We start from the raw sequence: 21,126 nt of genomic DNA, 5'->3' as shown, positions 1-21,126 counted from the left end.
CGCTTCTTCATTTGCACAAGCGCAGAGCTTCCTTCATCTTATCCTGCACGCGCTCCATCTTCTCGGCCCACTCTTCGCACAGACTCTCTTCGTCGTCTCCGGTGACGGCCGCGTGTCCCATGAGGGCGATGAGCCCGATGCAGAACAGATAGGTGAGACGTGTGCAGAGTCGCTCCATGGTATGACGGTCGCCCTCCGAGTGTTTGAGGTAAACCTCCAGGATGGGCCTGCTGAAGAGCTTCGGTTTACCCACCACACCATCATAGAGCGTGTGTAGGTTCTGATCACCCAAGTCATTGCTGTAGCTCTCTTCGAAGTCTTCCTTCTTGCGTTCGCGGAGGTCCGGCCGTGCCTCCACCATCTCCATGAACTTCCTGAACTGGTTCTTCAGGTTCTCCTCCACCTGACAGTACTGGCTGTTCAGCGTCTCCTTCTTGATCTGCACCAGAGTGTTACGGTTCTGCTGAGACAGCTGGTCCAGCCTTTGGTGGACCGAGCCAAACTCACGTTTCAGGGTGCGGATGTCCTCATCATCGACGTGGTGTAGCACCACCCGGATCAGGGAGCCAGCCACGCCGAAGATGGGGTTAATCACGGCTGCTGCTGAGGAGATGGTGGCCACGCAGTGCAGCACTTGGATCAGGCCCTGCTTCAGCTTGGTCTGGTCCTCGATGATCTCCTCGTCCATCGTGGTTCAGGTGTGGAGGTCACAGTGTGTAGATGTGGACGTCTAGAAAACGAGACAGGAAGTTACCTAACGGTTTTAAAGACTGATTTCTCACGCGCGCGCGCGCACACACACACACACGCCTCATTGAGATTTAAAAATCATTTTTTTCCAGCGTGACCTGGAACAACTGATTTTTTTTGTTTCCTTATTAAAAAAGTGTTTATAAATGTGTTTACAATTAATTTAGTGATGATCGATTCATAGCTCTAATTAATAAATACATTTTTGATCACGATTCTTCTGGAAAAACTATGTATAGACATAGAAAAATAAAAATGTAAATCAATATAATAACTTTTACAATCAAATCATGACCCGTGACTTGTAATCAAATTGAATCATGACGTTTTTAGAGCTTCCTATTCCCACTAGTGGAGCCACAATTTTAGAATTCATGCAAGTTAATTCACGATAGGTTCATTTGACTGCTGTAAAAAAAGGGGGACATTTTTGACATTCACTTATATGTAAATGTGTGTATATGTATGTATATATATATACATATACATATACATATATGTATAAATGTATATATACATATATACATATATGTATATATGTATATATGTATATATACATATATACATAAATACATATATGTATACATGTACATATATACATATGTATATATATACATATGTATATATGTATATATATATATATATTTATATATTTACATATACATATCATACATACATACATTATCACGAAGCAGAAGAGCATGATCAGCGGGAGATACGCTCATTGCCATGTATAACTGACAGAGTGAGGAAGTCATTAGTTCCCAGGGTTATACAACTCTTCAATGCTTCACTGAAGGGAAGAGGAGAGACAGACTCCTCTGCATAGTCTGTCTGTCTGTATGCATCTCCACCCTCTCCTTCACTTCCACTTCCTCCTATAATAATGTTTGTGTACTGTACTGCACTGACTGTCCACTGATCCACTGTCTACAGCTGTTTACTGGCTATATTAGCCATATGCACAACCCCTCTCTCCAGCCCTGAGACTCAATTTGCACTGCTATAGTTATTTTATTATTATCCAGTAATTGTTTGATTTTTTTAGTATTTTTTATTGTCCATTTTATTCATGTTTATTCATTCATTCTTTTTTCATCATACTGTTTATGTTGTTTATGTTATGTCTAAGCTACTGGACCTTGAATTTCCCCTTGGGGATCAATAAAGTTTTTTGAATTGAATTGAATTGAATGTTTCTGTCTTTCCACAGGAGTGAACTGATTGTCTCCATGAAACGAGCTCAGATCGTGGAGCGACAGAGAAATGAGCTCCATCATATGATGGAGGACATGCGTCACTGTGTCATCCTCGTGCACAACAGGTTAGAGCCTCAGATCTGTGCACTCTCTAACACCTGCTGTCTCTGTCTTTGTCCCCCCTCACTGTGAGCTGTGAGTCAAACCTGTCCTGCTGGATAATGATGCATTAGTGTCATTCCAGAGGTTCTTAACCTCAGCCGTGCGTTCATTTACTACACTTCTGCTACATTCAGCCTCCTCTTCCTCCTGCTCCTCCTCCTCCTCCTGCTCCTCCTGCTGCTGCTGCTGCTGTCAATACATGTGGTTCATCTGGTTCAGTTTGTATTTGTGTCCTGAGAAGAAAAAACGAGTCAGTTTGGAATCATGTCATTCTGTGTGTGTGTGTGTGTGTGTGTGTGTGTGTGTGTGTGTGAGTGAGTGAGAGAGAGAGAGAGAGAGAGAGAGAGAGAGAGAGAGAGAGAGAGAAGTGATAACAGGTGTAGTGTAGTACTGACGCCCTCTCGTGTTCACTTTGCAACTGTACACACTGACCTCCACCTATCTATCTGTCTGTCTGTCTGTCTATCAGAGGTGGGTAGAGTACTCAAGTAAAGGTACTGTTACTTTAAGATAATAATTACTCAAGTAGACGTAAAGTAGACACAACATAATATAAAACAGCAAGGTTCAAATTAAGATATGTTAAATAATAATATTTTAAATAAAACAATAAATACAATCTTTATAATAAAATAAATAACCTTTGAACTAAAACAATAATATATTAATTATTTGGGTAATTAAATAAATCACTGTTTAACTAAAAGTACAATAAATTCGGATTATCCAATTCAAATACATCGGCGTATTGGTTGGACAACTGAGACCAGAAACCCGGCGTCCGGAGTGTTCCACAGAAACCCGGAGACAGGAGACCAAAAACCCAGAGACAGGAGACCAGAAACCCGGAGACAGGAGACCAGAAACCGGAGACAGGAGACCAGAAACCGGAGACAGGAGACAGGAGACCAAAACCCGGAGACAGGAGACCAGAAACCCAGAGACAGGAGACCAGAAACCCGGAGACAGGAGACCAGAAACCGGAAACAGGAGACCAGAAACCGGAGACAGGAGACCAAAACCCGGAGACAGGAGACCAGAAACCGGAGACAGGAGACAGGAGACCAAAACCCGGAGACAGGAGACCAGAAACCGGAGACAGGAGAAAGGAGACCAAAACCCGGAGACAGGAGACCAGAAACCGGAGACAGGAGACCAAAACCCGGAGACAGGAGACCAGAAACCGGAGACAGGAGACCAAAACCCGGAGACAGGAGACCAGAAACCGGAGACAGGAGAAAGGAGACCAAAACCCGGAGACAGGAGACCAGAAACCGGAGACAGGAGACCAAAACCCGGAGACAGGAGACCAGAAACCGGAGACAGGAGACCAAAACCCGGAGACAGGAGACCAGAAACCGGAGACAGGAGAAAGGAGACCAAAACCCGGAGACAGGAGACCAGAAACCGGAGACAGGAGACCAAAACCCGGAGACAGGAGACCAGAAACCGGAGACAGGAGACCAAAACCCGGAGACAGGAGACCAGAAACCGGAAACAGGAGACCAGAAACCGGAGACAGGAGACCAAAACCCGGAGACAGGAGACCAGAAACCGGAGACAGGAGAAAGGAGACCAAAACCCGGAGACAGGAGACCAGAAACCGGAGACAGGAGACCAAAACCCGGAGACAGGAGACCAGAAACCGGAGACGGGAGCCTCGGTGTCGGACACAGTAAACAACGAGCCGCTGGTGTGTTTTAAATCCACTTGGAGCCGAAATCTGCGGCTAACAGCTGGTGCCGCGGCACGGAGTCATGTGACTCAACTGGCTGCGTTTGATTGGCAAGATTTTGTCAGCCTGAGCCAACAAGGAGAGAAATAGATCACGCATTTAATAATATAAAAAGAAAAAAGCAACGAGCGTCACTTAAAAAACTGTTCTTTCATCAAATATATACTCAAGGAAAATGAAAGTATGTTGCAGTAAAACTACTCCTAAAATAACAATTCATCCAAAAAGTTATATGTAACGGAGTCAATGTAGCGCGTTATTACCCACCTCTGCTATCTATCTATCGATCTATCAACAAGTAATGATCTACATTTGAATAGGTTGTTGGGTAAAATTGGGTTTTATGATTTGAGCTCGAGTTATTTATGAACTTCAGAGGGCAGTAAAATCACAGTCATTTGCACTTTCATATTCAAAGTTCAGTAACTTGAGTTACTTGAGCAGGTCCAAGTGATGTTAATCCAATTTGTCGTCTTCTTCTTCCATTTCCTCGGAAGTTGTAAGTCCACAAAGTTGTTTTAAAATCTGTGAATATTTCATAGAGATTAGGGTTGTGTACTAAGAGACTGTAAAATATAACAAATGAGATAACTCATGGTCACATGATCTTTAAATACACTTATTACCTTTTTTCAGATCATACCAGCTGCATTTCTTTGGCTTTTTAATGTTAAATGAAGGATATTTACGTGTGTTAGAAACAATGACATTGGCTATAAACATGGTCAAATTCTGCTATAACACAAATAGACTGTTATAGACACGTTCAAGTATTTTCTGTTTGATGTATATAATATTTAGTATATTTCAGCAGTTTATTTGATATATAACAGCCACCAGGAAGTCATTACAGACACCTTATCAAGTTATCTACTTAATAGAATATAAATATAATATAATATATAAAGAATGAACAACTCCAACTTGCATTCACTTATATTTATTTATAGTGATCCATCACACGTTCATATTTCTATGATGTTTCAAATAAACATTTCCTGCATCACGTTGATTATATTTATGAAGCACATAGTAAATGTGTTGCAACAATAAGACAAATGGCCGTCAGACACAGACTTAGGGAAGTCTAAAATAAAGTCCTATGTTTCATAAATCATGTGTTTTTAAGTGATAAAAAAAAGGATCAAACCTCAGGACACCAGCGGTCAGTTTAGACAAACAAAAATAGAACCTTTACATTTACACATTTCAGTTTAAAGTGTAGCACACAGAGTCCATTCAAGATATAGTGCCTTTGCATAATGAAGCCAAAAACCTGCCGGTCAGATGATGACCAAAAAAATATATACATATACACCGACACATACACCAAAGAAACTCATTAAAAATGATAGATAGATATATATATATATATGCATGTAAAATAAGAGTGCATATTCCCCAAGTCAAAGGGAAATGATTCATTCTTCAAGTTAAATTGGTAAAAAAATAAAGTAAAAAGGCATTAAAATATAGTGTTATATGTGGCCTGTTGTGATGCAGTGTTTACAATAATATAAAATAAGCAAAATGGAACTGTTCATTTTCCAGATTTTAGTGTTCTTCACACAGGTGATCATTGTTTCTTTATACTTTTAGTGTTTTACTGAAAATGGCAAATAAGACAAATAATTCAGTGGCAGCTGCTTCTAACATTGGAGTATAAAAATGTTAAATGTAGTGCTGGACAGCAACAGATAAGCAGAGTGCATCATCACGTCAGCACTGACTGCACCAAGACACTCACTGACAACATGGCGTCAGTGAGGACGCAAGGAAACACCAAACAAATCAAATCATGGCTCATCCTGGGATGTTTTTAGTCTTCACTGACTGGTGAGCGTGTCTGTATCTATCTCACACTGGTTCTCAGCACAGTCAGTGTTGATCATGTGTCAGTGCTTCACTGACATGGACTCATGTCTGATAACAGATGCAGGATTAAATGATTCGTTACATTCATAGTTCAACTTTGGAATATCTGTAGTTTTCATGAGAGAGAAAGAGAGTGCTTGTGTTTGGCATCTCGTCATCAATACAATACAATCAGGACATAGACTTATTTCATCTTTTATATTGACCAAGTACTGTAGCTACTGCAGCCTAAGATCGCTGTAGTATACGTTAATCCAGCAACTGGGCCACAGCGATTAATCGATTATTAGTCCATTACTAAACAAATGTGTTTTATTCTGTGGTTTTTCACAGAGGTTGTGAATACTTTGTGTTCTTTTACATAGAACAAATATTAAAACTGAATAGCTTTGGCGAAAAAGAAGGTAAAAGTCTGGGAAACATTGAGCAACATTTTCTGACATTTAAGTTAATCCACAATAATCAGTTATGAAAATAATCCTTAGTTGCAGCCCTTAACTGTGTGTGTGTGTGTATATGTGTATGTGTATATATATATATATATATATATATATATATATATATATATGTGTATATGTGTGTGTATATATATATATATATATATATATATATATATATATATATATATGTATATGTGTGTGTGTGTGTGTGTGTGTGTGTGTAAATACCACCAACTGCATTTAGTCTCTTCTGTAGTGAATATTTTTCTTACTCATGTCAGATATAGATTTTCTTCATTGTGCAAAATAACTAAACATAAAAGAAAGCAGTAGAGGGCGCCAGCACAGAGGACATGGAGGTTGCCACCTATTGAGCCACCTGTTGTAGTCAACAGCCATATCAGGGGACCTTAGTGTGTTTGCAGATATGCACAATAATATGGTGCAGATAATATTGTGCATCCCTAGTGAATCAAATTTCAAATAAACATTTAAATGTTATGTTGTGATATTTTATATTAGCCAGAGAATACAGAGAAAGGACCAATATTAGTGTGTGTGTAATATAGTGACATTACTAGCAGAGTAAGTTTTAATCATAGTACTGAGACATAATGGGCAATAATGGCATCTTGTTATACCAACAAAGCTTTTCTATGTAGTGTTAGTACATGTGTTTCTATCATAAGTGTTTGGTTGACACAGGCTGCATTCACACTGAGGGTCTTGATGTTTCCTGTATCAGGTTTGATTTGGGAGGACCTGCTAACATTGTCTTTCAAATGTAACCCACATCTGAAATCAGGTGATTACGGGATGGGCGTGGCTACTGACTTGCAAGCGAAAGTGTCGTTACTATGAAATTTGAGAGGCTTAAAAAGGCATGAAACCTCAACATGAGTCCACTCGTGAGAGGCCTCGTCCTCCATGCGCCGGTCGAAACAGTCATGTGATCGCAGACTGTGTACACGTGTTCCATAGATAGTGAAATATCTGATCTGTATGCTTACCTTGCACATTTGTATGCATGTATTATTTCCACATACTAATGAGGCTTGACACTGCCATGTTCAGTGTAAATGCAGCCAAAGATGCTCAATCGTTATCGTTATGTTCTCAACTGGTGACCCAACAAAGTGCTTAGAGAAAGAGAAACGTTAAGAGTCAGAGGAGGAAGATGGACCCTGGAGCATGAAGGAGAAAGCAGCAGAGGAGAAAAGCTCTTTTTATGATGCCGCTTCTTCATTTGCACAAGCGCAGAGCTTCCTTCATCTTATCCTGCACGCGCTCCATCTTCTCGGCCCACTCTTCGCACAGACTCTCTTCGTCGTCTCCGGTGACGGCCGCGTGTCCCATGAGGGCGATGAGCCCGATGCAGAACAGATAGGTGAGACGTGTGCAGAGTCGCTCCATGGTATGACGGTCGCCCTCCGAGTGTTTGAGGTAAACCTCCAGGATGGGCCTGCTGAAGAGCTTCGGTTTACCCACCACACCATCATAGAGCGTGTGTAGGTTCTGATCACCCAAGTCATTGCTGTAGCTCTCTTCGAAGTCTTCCTTCTTGCGTTCGCGGAGGTCCGGCCGTGCCTCCACCATCTCCATGAACTTCCTGAACTGGTTCTTCAGGTTCTCCTCCACCTGACAGTACTGGCTGTTCAGCGTCTCCTTCTTGATCTGCACCAGAGTGTTACGGTTCTGCTGAGACAGCTGGTCCAGCCTATGGTGGACCGAGCCAAACTCACGTTTCAGAGTGCGGATGTCCTCATCATCGACGTGGTGTAGCACCACCCGGATCAGGGAGCCAGCCACGCCGAAGATGGGGTTAATCACGGCTGCTGCTGAGGAGATGGTGGCCACGCAGTGCAGCACTTGGATCAGGCCCTGCTTCAGCTTGGTCTGGTCCTCGATGATCTCCTCGTCCATCATGGTTCAGGTGTGGAGGTCACAGTGTGTAGATGTGGACGTCTAGAAAACGAGACAGGAAGTTACCTAACGGTTTTAAAGACTGGTTTCTCACGCGCGCGCGCACACGCATTATTGATCACGATTCTTCTGGAAAAACTATGTATAGACATAGAAAAATAAAAATGTAAATCAATATAATAACTTTTACAATCAAATTATGACCCATGACTTGTAATCAAATTGAATCATGACGTTTTTAGAGCTTCCTATTCCCACTAGTGGAGCCACAATTTTAGAATTCATGCAAGTTAATTCACGATAGGTTCATTTGACTGCTGTAAAAAAGGGGACATTTTTGATTATTAAGGGTCAAACTTTGTCAAACGAGGTCAAAACCAATCCATTCTTCACATATGTTTCGTACTGACATACAAGAAATTCTGTGTGTTCACTTCATTACACAGTTATAACTGATTCATTCTTCTTGTCGCTCCGTCAGTCACATAGAAAACACATTTCACGGTGAGTTTCACAGATTATTCCAACATGAAGGACGACTGACAGACAGAAATCAGCTGGTGGCAGACGATGGACAGCATCTTACTTTCAGTTTCTCTCCCTGGAGCTCAGGTCGCGTTGTTGCAGTCGACTCTGGAACAAGATGATTCCTGAAACTAAAGACAAACAATATTCAGACATGAGAGGAGAGTAAACACAACACAGAACATGCATCGACTGATGTGGTGCAGGAGCTAGACAGCATTTTCAAGTCACTCATGTTTTTTCCCCATTCACTAAAATACTCATTTACCACGAGGAACTTATGAGTTAGTGTTGTTTATTGTGCAAAGTTCCATTATGTTTTTTAATCTACAGTATTACACTGCATCACCGTAAATATTCTCCTCAAGCTTGACTTGTCTAGCAAATCAAATTGCAGTGACGGCAGGAAATGAAATGTTTTTATTGAATCTTTCAGCCCGTTCACGTTGTAAAAAGTTGTTTTTTGGCCATTTTGCTGCACGTTTCAGCAGTGAAGGAGTTAAAAGTCGCTCCCTCTCTGTGGAACAGTTCCATTCAGCACCGGAGCCTTTCAGCACCACGCTGCTCCCCGTCTGTTTCTATGGAACACGCCGATAGCTCCTGCAGCAGTGTTCAGACACTAGCAGCAGCAGCAGCAGCAGCAGCAGCAGCAGCAGCAGCAGCAGCAGCAGCGTTTAGACACTAGCAGCAGCAGCGTTTAGACACTAGCAGCAGCAGCAGCAGCAGCAGCAGCAAACGGGTGGGACAGAGAAACCAGCCACACTTAAGTGAGGCCTTGCATGACTGAGGACTGCGACATGTTTATTATGCAACAGCAGCTACTACCATCATTTGCGTGTAACTGTCGAGTGTTTTGTATTTGCTGCTGCTTATCTTGGCCAGGACTCCCTTGAAAAAGAGGTTCTTAATCTCAATGGGATTATAAAATAATAATAAAATAATCCATAATGAAACATGGTTTTATAAAGCCGGTTTCCACACAAAACTGTCCTCATGCCAGTGGCGTTTAGGATAAACAAAGAGGGCTGGGTTCTATTTCTCTGCCTCAGTTTAAAGGTTTGTGCTGGTTTACAGTGCTTTAAAGGTCAAAATGGCTGCTGTGGAAAAGACCTTCAGCATACAAGCATCCTGTTATGATTATTATTACTAGAATACTATTATGATCAGGAAGTGTCAGTTTATGGCTCAGGATCCGCACTGTGGACACTGACTGACTGACTGACTGACTGACTGACTGACAGCTCAGGGACTGACTGACTGACTGACTGACTGACTGACTGACAGCTCAGGGACTGACTGACTGACTCACACCTCAGGGACTGACTGACTGACTGACAGCTCAGGGACTGACTGCGTTTCTCTTTTGCTTTTGCTTTCCTCTCCTTCATGACCTACGTCCACCAGAGGGGGGCAGTAATTTACCAACAACGATGGTGGAAACACCCATCTCATCCACCATCACATTTCATTTCAGCACCACCACCGTGGACTGACTGAGAGCAGTGACGCTCAGCAGCACGAATTAACCCTTTAACTACAGGTTCACTTTTAATGATGGGTTTAAAAGTCTGAAAATACAAGCAACAATTCTTCTTCAAATTCTCATGGAACCTACAGTTAAAATGTCTTATAAACTGACTTTAAAAAATCCATAAAAACATTTAGAAAGTCTATTTTAGAGGCTTGTAAAAATATTTTTTATTCAACATAAAACCATCTGGTCTGCCCGTATAGGTCTTTTTGGTACGTTTAATCAAGTATCAATAAAAGATATATTTGCTCTATAAATGGTATATTATAGAATCTAAATTATTAACAAAGTGATTCTTATGTTAAATTTGTGTTTCCACAGATGCAGATGATGCCCCACAAGAGAAAAGGCTGTGTGTTCACAATCTACAGCAAACGAATGATGAAAGGGTTAATGAAAGGGTTAATTGTTTTGCTTTGTTTTAAACACTAAGCACTTTTCTGAGATCAAGACTCCTATTTTTTCTAATATACAAGTCTTAAGTAATAATAATATCTGCTATTTATGCCCAAGGTCTATGATGATGAGGCATCTTCAGTTTAACACATTACAGCAAATTAACCCTGTTGTGCTATTAATCTTAAAATCAACTATATACTTTTTAAAATCGTTTTAAGGAGAAACAATGAGTCCGTTACAAATGTATTGGTTTTAGATGTTATAATAAATAATGATAATAATCAGCAGTCATTAATTCAACTCATCACAGTTACTGACATACATTCCTACAGTGTGGATTAACCAATCACAGACAGTGAAGGACATCCGTCAGTGAGAAGCTGTGGCTCAGTGTCTATAAGGTTTATAAGGTTTATAAGGTTTTCTACTTTTCTAATTATAAGGTTATAAGGTAATAACGTGTGTGTGCGCGCGCGCGCGTGCGTGATCAGGAAGTGTCAGGCTGACCTCACCTGTAGTGCAGCGGCCATCTTGACTGTTATTTGTGATCATAGCCACTGTGGGTTAATCCACATGTGCGTGTTCTATTCTATTTAAATGACTGTAAAAGTTCATTAAATGCATCTTCAGAACGAAAGTGTCTTTTTGTTAAAGTAAAACATGATCTCCTCTCTCTGTGTGTGTGTGTGTGTGTGTGTGTGTGTGTCTCCAGGTCTCCAGGTGTGTGTGACGGCAGCAGTTGAGCCCTGAAGCGAAAACACTTTAAACACTGACTATTAATGGCGACTAGAATACACGTCCGGACTTCTGCCGTAAGTTGTAAGTCCAACAATAAGCCTAACATCCTCTCTCCTTACAGCTGAGGGCCAGTCAGCTGGCTTCCTGCTCAGCTATGGCTCCCCCTAGCCGTACCTCCATGTTTCCTTGTTACTGCACACCATAATGCCCTGGCCCTCCCTGCTGGATCACACTAAAAATGACATCAATATACACCTGAAAACCTCACTTTCTCTGTCTAAATGTTTAGTTTACCGTCTTTATCCACTTCCCAGCCAACACTGGGCACCAATAGTCCCAACAGGACAGAGGATTTCTTACCTTTTTGACAATGGCTGTACCAACACCTCCCTCTGAAACGTCCCAACCTCGATTGCCTCCTTCTTCTTCCCAGCAAGCCCTGCAAAAAGGACACTTCCATGTTTGTTGAATGTGAGGGGGTGATCAAATTGGACTCAGTCTATTATAAAGAACCCCAAAAAGCCCAAACATCACCAAAATGGCAATTTTGGTTCAAAGCAGATAAGGCTCAAAAATATTATTTTAAAATGGCACATTAACGGCCTTTAACAATAAAACCCACTCCTCACATTCACCATGGTCCACCCCTATGGTTCAAACTTATTTTGGTCCATTCTGTAGTCCTACAGTTGAAACTACGGCACAATTGTCAGTCAGTGCGCAGCTGAGCACTGAGAGACTTTGTGCTGCTTTGTGTGCGCCTGCCCAGCCCTGGAGCATGCTGGAGGATGCAAATGGTCTTTTTATGGGGCATTTTCGACACAAAGAGGCCCCTTTCTTATGGACTGAGTGAAGCAAGTCGAAAGAAAAGATTTCCACAACAGTAGAATCCAACAGAACAAAAAGAAATCAGTTGGTCCAAATTGGCTTCAACAAAAACGAGCAGGTGTATCCAAAGGCAGAGAGAGCCCAACAAAGACTCCAGTGGCGGAGGGTGGAAGTTTTTCCTGGATAAAAGGTAATTAAAATAATCATTCTGTCAAAAAAATATGAAAATATTCAATTTACTCTCAAAACTTCCGACTTTAAGTCAGATTGAAAGCCAAGTGTGTCCAAAATGGCGCAGTGGCCCCACAGACAATCCAGCTGTAATTAAACGTTTTCAAATGTGTTATTTTTGCTTAAATATCTATTTCATAAGACTAACAGCACTCGCATATGCCACTAATCAAATCTACCATCCACTAGCTGTCAAGGAGGCTCAGAAACCTGAGGTGTAAACGCACCTGTTCGGTGCGCAAAAATGATCCACACGCTCGATCCCGGCTTCACTGAGAGCGGAGGTTGTTTCCCGAGGCGCAGAATAGACGCGAGTGTGTCGTAAATGTGACAAAGTATTCAGACAAATCCTCAAAGATGACGCTTCAGGCGGTTTTCCCTCATGCAAATGAATGTGGCAGCTGCCAGTGACGCGTCATCACTCCTCTCCTCCTCCTCCTCTGCTGACCCATGTTTACGTCTACAGCATGTCTACAGCACACATACATATATACAGTAGACACACAAACATGCAGGGCGTTATCTTCCCTACGTGTTCGGACCTGAGCTTGCAGCTGGTTACAGACCCCGGTTACAGACCCCGGAGCAGCAGCAGCAGCAGCAGCACAAGCACAAGAGGAGCGCTGTCCACAGCAGCAGCGCCGCGGCTTCTCGTGGAAACGGTTGTGAATAAAAAGATGAAAAATGACAAAGCCTTCTTTATCAGATCAGCTGCTGGTGCTTCAACAGGCGCGCGCGCGCGCGTGTGTCGTTTATTCCAGCAGGACGCACCGCCTGCTCCTGCGCCTCCTGCTCCTCCTGCTCCTGCTGCTCCTGCTCCTCCTGCAGCTGTCTAACAACAGCTCACATTTCACTCCGAACAGTCACACAGTGATGAATGTTCACGCTCCTATATGATCCTGCAGACACACACCACACTGGCCTTGTGTAACATCAGCTGTGCGTCGGGCTGCGGTTCAGATGCGTAATTTCAGGCCGCACGCGCACATTTTAACACACACAAACAGCCTCTGTTGCAATAAACCGAGTTATTTTAGCTGGAGGGCAGAAGGAATGAAGGAGCCCTCTCTTTCAAAGCCTCAGTGATTAGAATGAACCTGGAGGCTGTGAAGTGAACGAATGTGTTCATGTTTCTTTCGTTCCGACGATTATGACAAGGTGAAACCCCGAGGGTCTGTGTATATCTGCTGCTGTTGTTGTTGTTGTTGTTGTTGTTGTTAGTGGGGTGGCTACTATATGTTGTTCTGGGAATATTTGACATTTTCTGAAGTATTCAACAATGTTCAACTTTAAAAAGCAAAATCAATGTCTTATTCAAACTTCAGTCAAATACATCCTCAACCACTCACTGGCTCCACATACTTCAGAGTAGAACTTACTGTTTAGTTCAATGAGGACATCATTCAGAATGTTCTAATATTTCACACTTTATGAAATATTCAACTTTAAAAAAAAATAAAAATCAATTTCTCATTCAAATGAATTGAAATGCACTTTAGATGCACTCCTTTTCTTCCTCCACTTCTTGCAGGTTTCACATATACGTCATTGTAGTCACTTCAGACTTTAAAGCATTATTGCTTCTACTTTTCCAATTGAAATATTTCATATGGTTGAAGATTAAAATAAATTCAAAAGACTTCTGCTTCTCACCAGCTCCACAAATGAAACGCAGACACTTCAAAATGTTCAGCTCCGTGAGGACATTATTCAGCCACTTTGGAATTTCTTTTTATATTTAAGTGTAAAACTTATATTCCACACTTTTTTAAATATTCAACTTAAAAAAAACAAAACTATTTGTCATTCAAATGAATGGAATTGTAGTTACTATATATGTAGAAACTTCATTTTCTCTTTCATGATCTTCACAGAATTTGTCATGAAAATGTATGGAATTATCAGCCTATTCCTGAATTTGACTGTGTGTGTATTGTGTTTATGTGGACGACAGATTGTAGAGAGGTCGTTCAACTCTTTAAAGAAGTGATTTTCAACTTGCTTTCCAGGTCACAAATTTCACTCTTTTTCATTCATGATTTTCTACCAGAAAACATAGACAAACTTCTAGTTTCAATCCCTCATTTTGCACTAATAGTTTCAACTCCCTTTGAACATTCAGACATTTAATCAGAAATCATTTCCACTTCTTATTTATATCACTTCAATTAAGGCGGGACAGTTAATTAAAAGTTCACATTATGGCCGACTGCAATTTTCAAATCATAGGACGCGCAATATTTGTTCAAATGTGTGTGAAAATATGATTTAAAATGAATAAATCTAAATCGATTCGATATTTATTTAAAAATTGTTCAGCCCTTACTTCAGTGAAGGGTTTCAGATCGGCTTCAGTCTAGGCACAAGGCAACAAATCCATCCACTGCAACTTCTTCAGAAATCACCTTCCCTTGCATTATTGTTGCTTGTTAACGTGATGTTTTCATTTTTTATTTAATCTCTCTCTATCTGTCTGTCTCTCCCTATCTCTCTCTCTATCTGTCTGTCTCTCCCTATATCTGTCTGCCTCTCCCTATCTCTCTCTCTATCTGTCTGTCTCTCTCTCTCTCTGTGTCTCTGTGTGTGTGATTTTCTATTGTACATTTTAAGTAGATTCTTATGTATATTGTGTTATTTTGACATCATGTTGGTGTCCATGCCCTTGCTCATATGTGCACCCTTGCAAAAGAGATTTATAGCAACTCTTTGATGTTGTTTATGTCTATTTTCAGTTTACAACTATTATAAAATAAAGAAATTGAACCATTACATTTTTGTTTTATTCTGCACATATACAATTCTTTGTGATTTATTTGCTTAAAAATAGACGGATGATTCTTTGAATACAAAAAAGTAAAAAAGAAGAGTAACACCACTGTGTTGAAAGTGTTTTATTATTTAACGTGCTTTGAATAAAACGATGAAAAGAAAACGCCAGTACACCCTTCACCTTTAAAGATAGAGAAGCTTATACTGTAATTCTATGACCACTGGAGTTAATTGTCATTAGAAATATTGGAGTCCAGGGCCACTGCAATGTAGTACAAAACTATTTATATATTAAATATTTATCGCTGAAGAATTTTGAAACCGTGACTGTTGGGGGAATATTCATCACATAATTCAACTAAGAATTATTAAAATTTAACTTAAAAAACACATTTGGATCTTAACACTCTAGACAAATCAACATTATCAATACAAATCCATCAGGTACCCCAGTGTTCAAGTATCAAAGTGATAGTACAGGTTTATTTGTGTGGTTGTACGAGGTAATGACGCCCTCAGGCTCTCTGTCTTTGTGATGTTACTGCTAGTGACGACAGGAGGGAAAACATGATTGAAATCCACACCCTGGACAGTTGGCCTGTATTATTGAAATCATTTAATGAAAGTTACACTTTGCTGTAACTGACTCCACGTTGTGTGTTTCTTAATGACAGCAAACAGCAGCAAACCGGTTTCTCTGTTTAATGCGTCGTCAAACACTGTTTACACACAATATTTGCAGATGGAAGTTTGTCTCACAAACTGGCAACAACACATTAAGAGCAACCTGCAGCATAAATACACTGAATCACACAACATGGAAACTTTGTTGCACCTGCTGAAGTCACTTTGTGTCACTTTGTGTCACCGCTCTCACTCTCCTGCACCAAAGTTCATAGAGAAAGAAAATCAGTGTTTTTAGCTTGTGGGAACACAGGAGCTGCTGGTCTACTGCTGCCTCGTGTGGTCAGTTTGTGTCACTGAAGGACACAGAAGTCACACATGAACATACCGATGGAAACACCAGCGTGCCATTAAATAAAACCACTGACTTTGTCTGTACACTTTGGTGTTGGGAGCGTTTACAAAGCGACATCTTCAGTTTGTAGTAGGAAAAGTCCAACAGAGAGATATTAATGGCAAACGTACTTTTAAAACATCATAATAGTTAAACAGGTGTATATTTTATTAGCTGAGCCTTTTGTTTGTGGCTAAAACAGCCATGTTTTCAGTGAGAGGCCTTAAGGAGAAACCCTTAATCCCTTTGACCACAGAACAGGGAAATAGTATAATATGTTTGTGACTTTATATTCTGGTGTTTACTTTGTGGATAAAAGGAATAAACTGTTAACTACTTTCACACGATGCAATGTCGTTTTTCATTGATGTGAGGTTGCACATCCATTCGCTTTGACAGCATCTGGAAGACAAATCCAGACACTCGATGGAGACAGTTCATGTGTCATTACCTCATATAACCACAATTCAAAAACACCCCTGAAGTAACCCTTTAAGTTTTGTCTCCAAACATGAAACCCATCTATCATCTGCACATTATTCCTTCAGTGTTGCTTCGGGATCCTCGCTCAGATTCCTGTGATTCTCCAGATGGCTCTGTGTTCTGGAGCAGGTGTCCGTACTGCGCAGGCTCAGCCTGGTGGCGAGACATTTTTCTTGCGTAGTACCTCCTGGACGCTGCCCTCCACGCCTCCCTCTGCATTATCTGGGACTCTTCAGGTAAGTGAGATATCAGCGTCCTCCTCTTATCCACAAAAGAGAGAGGCTGCGGATACTGCAACGCCGGCATGTGAGGGAAGGTGGCGGAATGGGAGGGGTTCACCTGCTGCCGGGCTACTTTGCGGGCGTAGTAGCGCCTGGATGCTGCTCTCCACGCCGCCCTCTTCAGTCTCTGAGCCTCCTCTGGCAGATCAGACATCGGGACGCTTTTCTTCTTGTTCCTGCAGAGATGAAGAGGTGAGGAAAGGTCACAGACACAGTGTGAGAGTGTTTCATGGCTTTACTCTGTCTTTTCTCTCTATGGTCGAATACAGTACCTAATGCTAGGCTAACTCGCTGTTAGGACATTGGTAGATGGTGATATTTACATGTAGGCGCTGTCATCAACTAACTACATGAAGAATCTGTACAACAGAGGCAGCATAAGTGTTGTTGTTGAGTTAGTGTCATACATGCCCCATGTGCCGAGAACCAGCATGAGACGCTCACCATCACTAAAACACGAGGAAAACAAGATTTCAGCCACGTTACAATAGACTAATCTAATCATCTAATAAACTCTATGCCCATTAAAATCTACAATATCTCGCTTTGTGAACTACTCACTGTTCAAAGATTTTACACCACAGCACCCATGTATAAAAAGCTTTTATTTTGAAGTGCCCATGGCCCTACTTCCTGCTGCTACGGGAAGTGAGAAAAAAGAATAACAGCCTGGATGGACGAACCCTTGTTCTTGTTCATGCACCTGAGAGCTTACCTGTGTTTTGACGTGTGCGGGTAGAAGTCAACGAACAAACGTGAGTATCGCTTATATCGGAGTGTTTTCATTGCCTCGTTAACTTGTCTCGCCTTGTTTAAGTTGACTTATGTGATTCTGTTACTTATTTGTTTACCGTTTGTGAGCGCTCGTTTTCAATGCCCGCGTAGTCAGCGGAGGGCGGTGTCTCGTATTTATATAATGTGTTCATTTTGGTGAAACTGAGTGAATTGTTTTTTTGTGAGATTATTGTGTATAATTTCATGTTTACTCTTCATGTGAATACATGCAAGGAATTATTCGGACAGAAAATAATATTGTTTCTTATTGTTTCTTATTCCAGAACTGTGTGTATTACTTGTCATTTAGTGTGTATGTGTACACGTGAGTGTCAGAATAAAGCCCCACTGCATAGAAGTGATTCTGCTCTTGTGTCCTGACCGACACCATCATCATCTACACGAATCAGCTGTAGTCCCTTATCTTCTTTACAACCCATGAGTTGTTGTCAGTGCAAATGGGATTTTGTTTGAAATTCACATTCAAGTCTTTCTTGGGAAAGTACTTGGTACCCGGTGCTTTTTTTTGGTGCCTGCTCTGGTTCTAAGGTTAGGTTCTAAGCGAGCCGAGCTGATGAGTGCGACGTCCAACGCAAGAATCAAACCAAAAATGCCGAAGTTAAAAAGACTTAAAAGTCCAGAGAAACTGCATTAATCTGCAACATTTAGCAAGGAAAAGGCCTAAAAGCTCAGGGTTTAACAGGAGTCTGGTGTATTCAGTGACAGCAGCGATCGTGAGATGTCATTTCAGTTCCGTGACTGTGTCAGACGGAGTCTGCAGGAAGTACTGAACTCATCTTTTTAATCAACTGATTCTAACGATTCATTATAGTGTAAAGAACTGCGCTGCCCATCACTAGTTTGTGTTAACATCACATTATATGCTATGACGACCCCGCCCACTTTGAGGAGGTACTATTTAGTACTTGAAAAGGACTTGGTGCCTGAGACCAAACGGAGTAGAGGCGAATCAAGTCGAGCCTGGTTGTGTTAGAACTGTTTAATTTTGCCAATCATTTGTCAAACTGAGCATTTGTCATACATGCAGGGTCTGAAAACAACACACAGGTAAGAACTTGGTATAAATGGCAGTTGTGCAGTGTTTAATAACTCACCTTAAGTGTTGTCCCTCTGTGATTTGGTGTCTATCTGGGTGGACTGGCAGTTTCCCCCGAAACTCTGCGTTATCGTGTTTATCTGAAGAGATCAGAAGGAAGTGAACTTTGTTTTGTCTCACAAACTGTACAAATGCATTTTAACAGAGACGACTTGGAGTGGAGGCGGCTCTTGGTTTGAATTGTCTGAGAACTTTCATAACTGGTGCAAAACACTGACACTTAACACACACACTGGCCATAACTCAACATAAATAAGTCATCAACAAACTAAACAACTGTCGATGCTCTGTGGTACAGACTCCTTACAATAACAGAGGTTTTACCATTACTGTGTTACTGAGTAACAGCAGACTCCATTTGTTAAGGGATAATTGAGGGTTTTTGACACGCAGTTAGCACTGACTGCGCTAAGCACTGAGAACCAGCCTGAGACGTAGAGGCTAGCTCTCACTGAGGAAAGGAACAACAGATTATAGAGATTTAACAAGAGGCTCAGTCTAAGTCAATATAATCCAAGTAAACTCACAATATCGTGGGATTATATATATTATATTCCCTAGTTGATCTAACAACCTCATCCAAATTTTCCTCAGTGACAAAAACCAAATGTGGACCAGCAGTCACTGTGAGCTAAAAATGCTAATGTTGCTATGGATGTTGGTGCAGGAGAGTGAGCAGTTTATAAACTTTAGTTTGGGGTCATGCACAGCACAGTCTTCCTTAAAACAAATGACATATTACTTTTGACGGTGAGGCTTTCTTCCTCTTCCTCTTCTTCTTCTTCTTCTTCTTCCTGAAACAGGCTGCCTGTGCTCTCCTGGTGCTCCCTGAAACTCTCCTCACTCATTTCCCACTTGATCAGGACCGCGTCGACGTCACACGGTTCCTCTTTGACCACGAGGCTGCTGGGGGACGGCGGTAGGTGCCGTCTCGCTTGCTCGGACACACCCGACGTCTCTGAGGACGACTGGGAGGCGCAGGCCTGCTCCAGGCACATTCTGCCGGGGAACGACGGAGGAGCCGAGTCGTGGCTTTCGGAAGAAGCGTGCGAGGGGGGTCCGGCAAAAAGTCCTACTGTAGAGAAAGAAGACAAGAAGCGGCGTTATCATGTGGAAGTGACTCAGAACAAAGACCTGAACAGAACATATATGTATATAACGTTTATGTACTGTACAAAGACTTGTTGAGACATAATTACTTACTAATGTTTTGCCTCAGAAATGCATTTGTGGATATCTTTACACGAGGTACAAGGAGATATAAAGCTGCACACAGGGATCTGTATTACATGATCTTAAAATACAGTAATTACCTTTGATTTCAGATAATACAGATATTTTTCATGTTAAATGAAGGATATTTACGTGTGTTAGAAACAATACAATCACCCTATAACACGAATAATTAGGCTTAAAAGTGTTATTAAGTGGCTTTTTTTTAAAATATATACATCATTTGATGATTCAAAGTTATGATAATTAATGCAACAGCTTTTAAAACCAGAAAAAGTCATCAAAGATACCTGATCACGATAGAACCAAAATCTAAGACGATATAATATCCATATATTGCCCATCTTTAACTAGGAAACAAATGTTTCCTCCACACCTAAACACACCATGTTTCTTTATATGGAAAGTTAACATTTTTTAACTCGTGGTTACTTACACGAAATGCTCATCTCACACTCCTGCTGCCCTGCGATCACCTCAGCGTCCATGCATCCGGGTTCGAAGCCGCTCTGCTCCTGTGCCGCCTGCAGGTGTTGGTCAGCCTGTGAGGAGCCTGGGTCCAGGCCGTGCTCCAGGCCGTGCTCCAGGCCGTGCTCGTCAGTGAACAGCTCGCAGGTGCACCCCTGTCTGCGGAGCAAGTGCAGCTCGTGCTCGATCCTCTTCAGACCGCTCTCGAGCCGCTGGATCTCTTCGTCCCGGTCCGCCACCATCTGCTGGTACTCCCGAGTCCTGGCGCTGTTCACGCCGCACAGCACGTTTATTATCGAGTCTATCGCGAGTCGGATCGCGTTTTCCACCAGCACCGTCTCCTCGTCGCGCAGGTTCGGGAGTAAACTCGTGTTTTTCACCACGTTCATCTTGTTCGGCGTCTTGTTTTGATGTGGAGAGGCTAACGGGCGAGCTAAGGAGGCTAAGCAGCTAACGGAAGACAGCAGCCCGTGTACTCGATCTCCATAAACTGCAGTCACTCACAGCCACAGATATTGTGTTTAACATAACAAGAACAAACAAAGCGGCTCGATATATTCACAACATGTCAAACTATCGCTGTCTTTATTCACAAAGCTTTCAACTTTGCTTCCTTCCTGCGTCGCTTTCTTTTTCTGCGGCGCTGA

At 41.7% G+C, this 21,126-nt stretch overlaps 3 protein-coding genes across 5 annotated transcripts in view; all 3 read right to left on the bottom strand.

Moving 5' to 3' along the window:
- LOC131471621 (protein rapunzel-like) overlaps positions 1 to 736 on the bottom strand; it is a 1,122-nt gene extending 386 nt beyond the window's left edge. Inside the window, exon 1 of the mRNA XM_058648257.1 lies at positions 1 to 736. This exon is cut by the window's left edge and continues 386 nt beyond it. Within this exon, the coding sequence (XP_058504240.1) occupies positions 8 to 688 (681 nt within the window). The 5' untranslated portion in view covers positions 689 to 736 and the 3' untranslated portion in view covers positions 1 to 7.
- Positions 737 to 4,770: 4,034 nt separating this feature from the next.
- Positions 4,771 to 12,651, bottom strand: LOC131471620 (protein rapunzel-like). Of its 3 annotated transcripts, none has more exons than XM_058648254.1 (4): positions 12,564 to 12,651; positions 11,638 to 11,716; positions 8,671 to 8,740; positions 4,771 to 8,126 (listed from the first exon to the last, which is right to left on the bottom strand). In XM_058648254.1, the coding sequence occupies exon 4, from the start codon at positions 8,085 to 8,087 to the stop codon at positions 7,404 to 7,406; it is 684 nt and encodes a 227-aa protein (XP_058504237.1). In that variant the 5' UTR covers positions 8,088 to 8,126; positions 8,671 to 8,740; positions 11,638 to 11,716; positions 12,564 to 12,651; the 3' UTR covers positions 4,771 to 7,403. The 3 variants fall into 3 exon arrangements, with proteins under 3 accessions (XP_058504237.1, XP_058504239.1, XP_058504238.1); XM_058648256.1 differs by having other exon boundaries at positions 8,675 to 8,740; XM_058648255.1 differs by lacking the exon at positions 12,564 to 12,651 and having other exon boundaries at positions 11,638 to 11,726.
- A 2,561-nt stretch (positions 12,652 to 15,212) lies between these two features.
- Positions 15,213 to 21,121, bottom strand: LOC131471618 (uncharacterized). Its single transcript, XM_058648251.1, has 4 exons — positions 20,448 to 21,121; positions 19,521 to 19,853; positions 18,777 to 18,858; positions 15,213 to 17,063 (listed from the first exon to the last, which is right to left on the bottom strand). Exons 1-4 carry the CDS (start codon positions 20,866 to 20,868, stop codon positions 16,649 to 16,651), a joined length of 1,251 nt encoding a protein of 416 aa, XP_058504234.1. The 5' UTR covers positions 20,869 to 21,121; the 3' UTR covers positions 15,213 to 16,648.
- Between the last annotated feature and the right edge of the window lie 5 nt (positions 21,122 to 21,126).

The sequence above is a fragment of the Solea solea genome, chromosome 13 (assembly GCF_958295425.1).
Source record: "Solea solea chromosome 13, fSolSol10.1, whole genome shotgun sequence".
Classification (NCBI taxonomy): domain Eukaryota; kingdom Metazoa; phylum Chordata; class Actinopteri; order Pleuronectiformes; family Soleidae; genus Solea; species Solea solea.
Note: the sequence above shows the minus strand (reverse complement) of the source record. Positions and strands in the feature narration are given on the sequence as shown.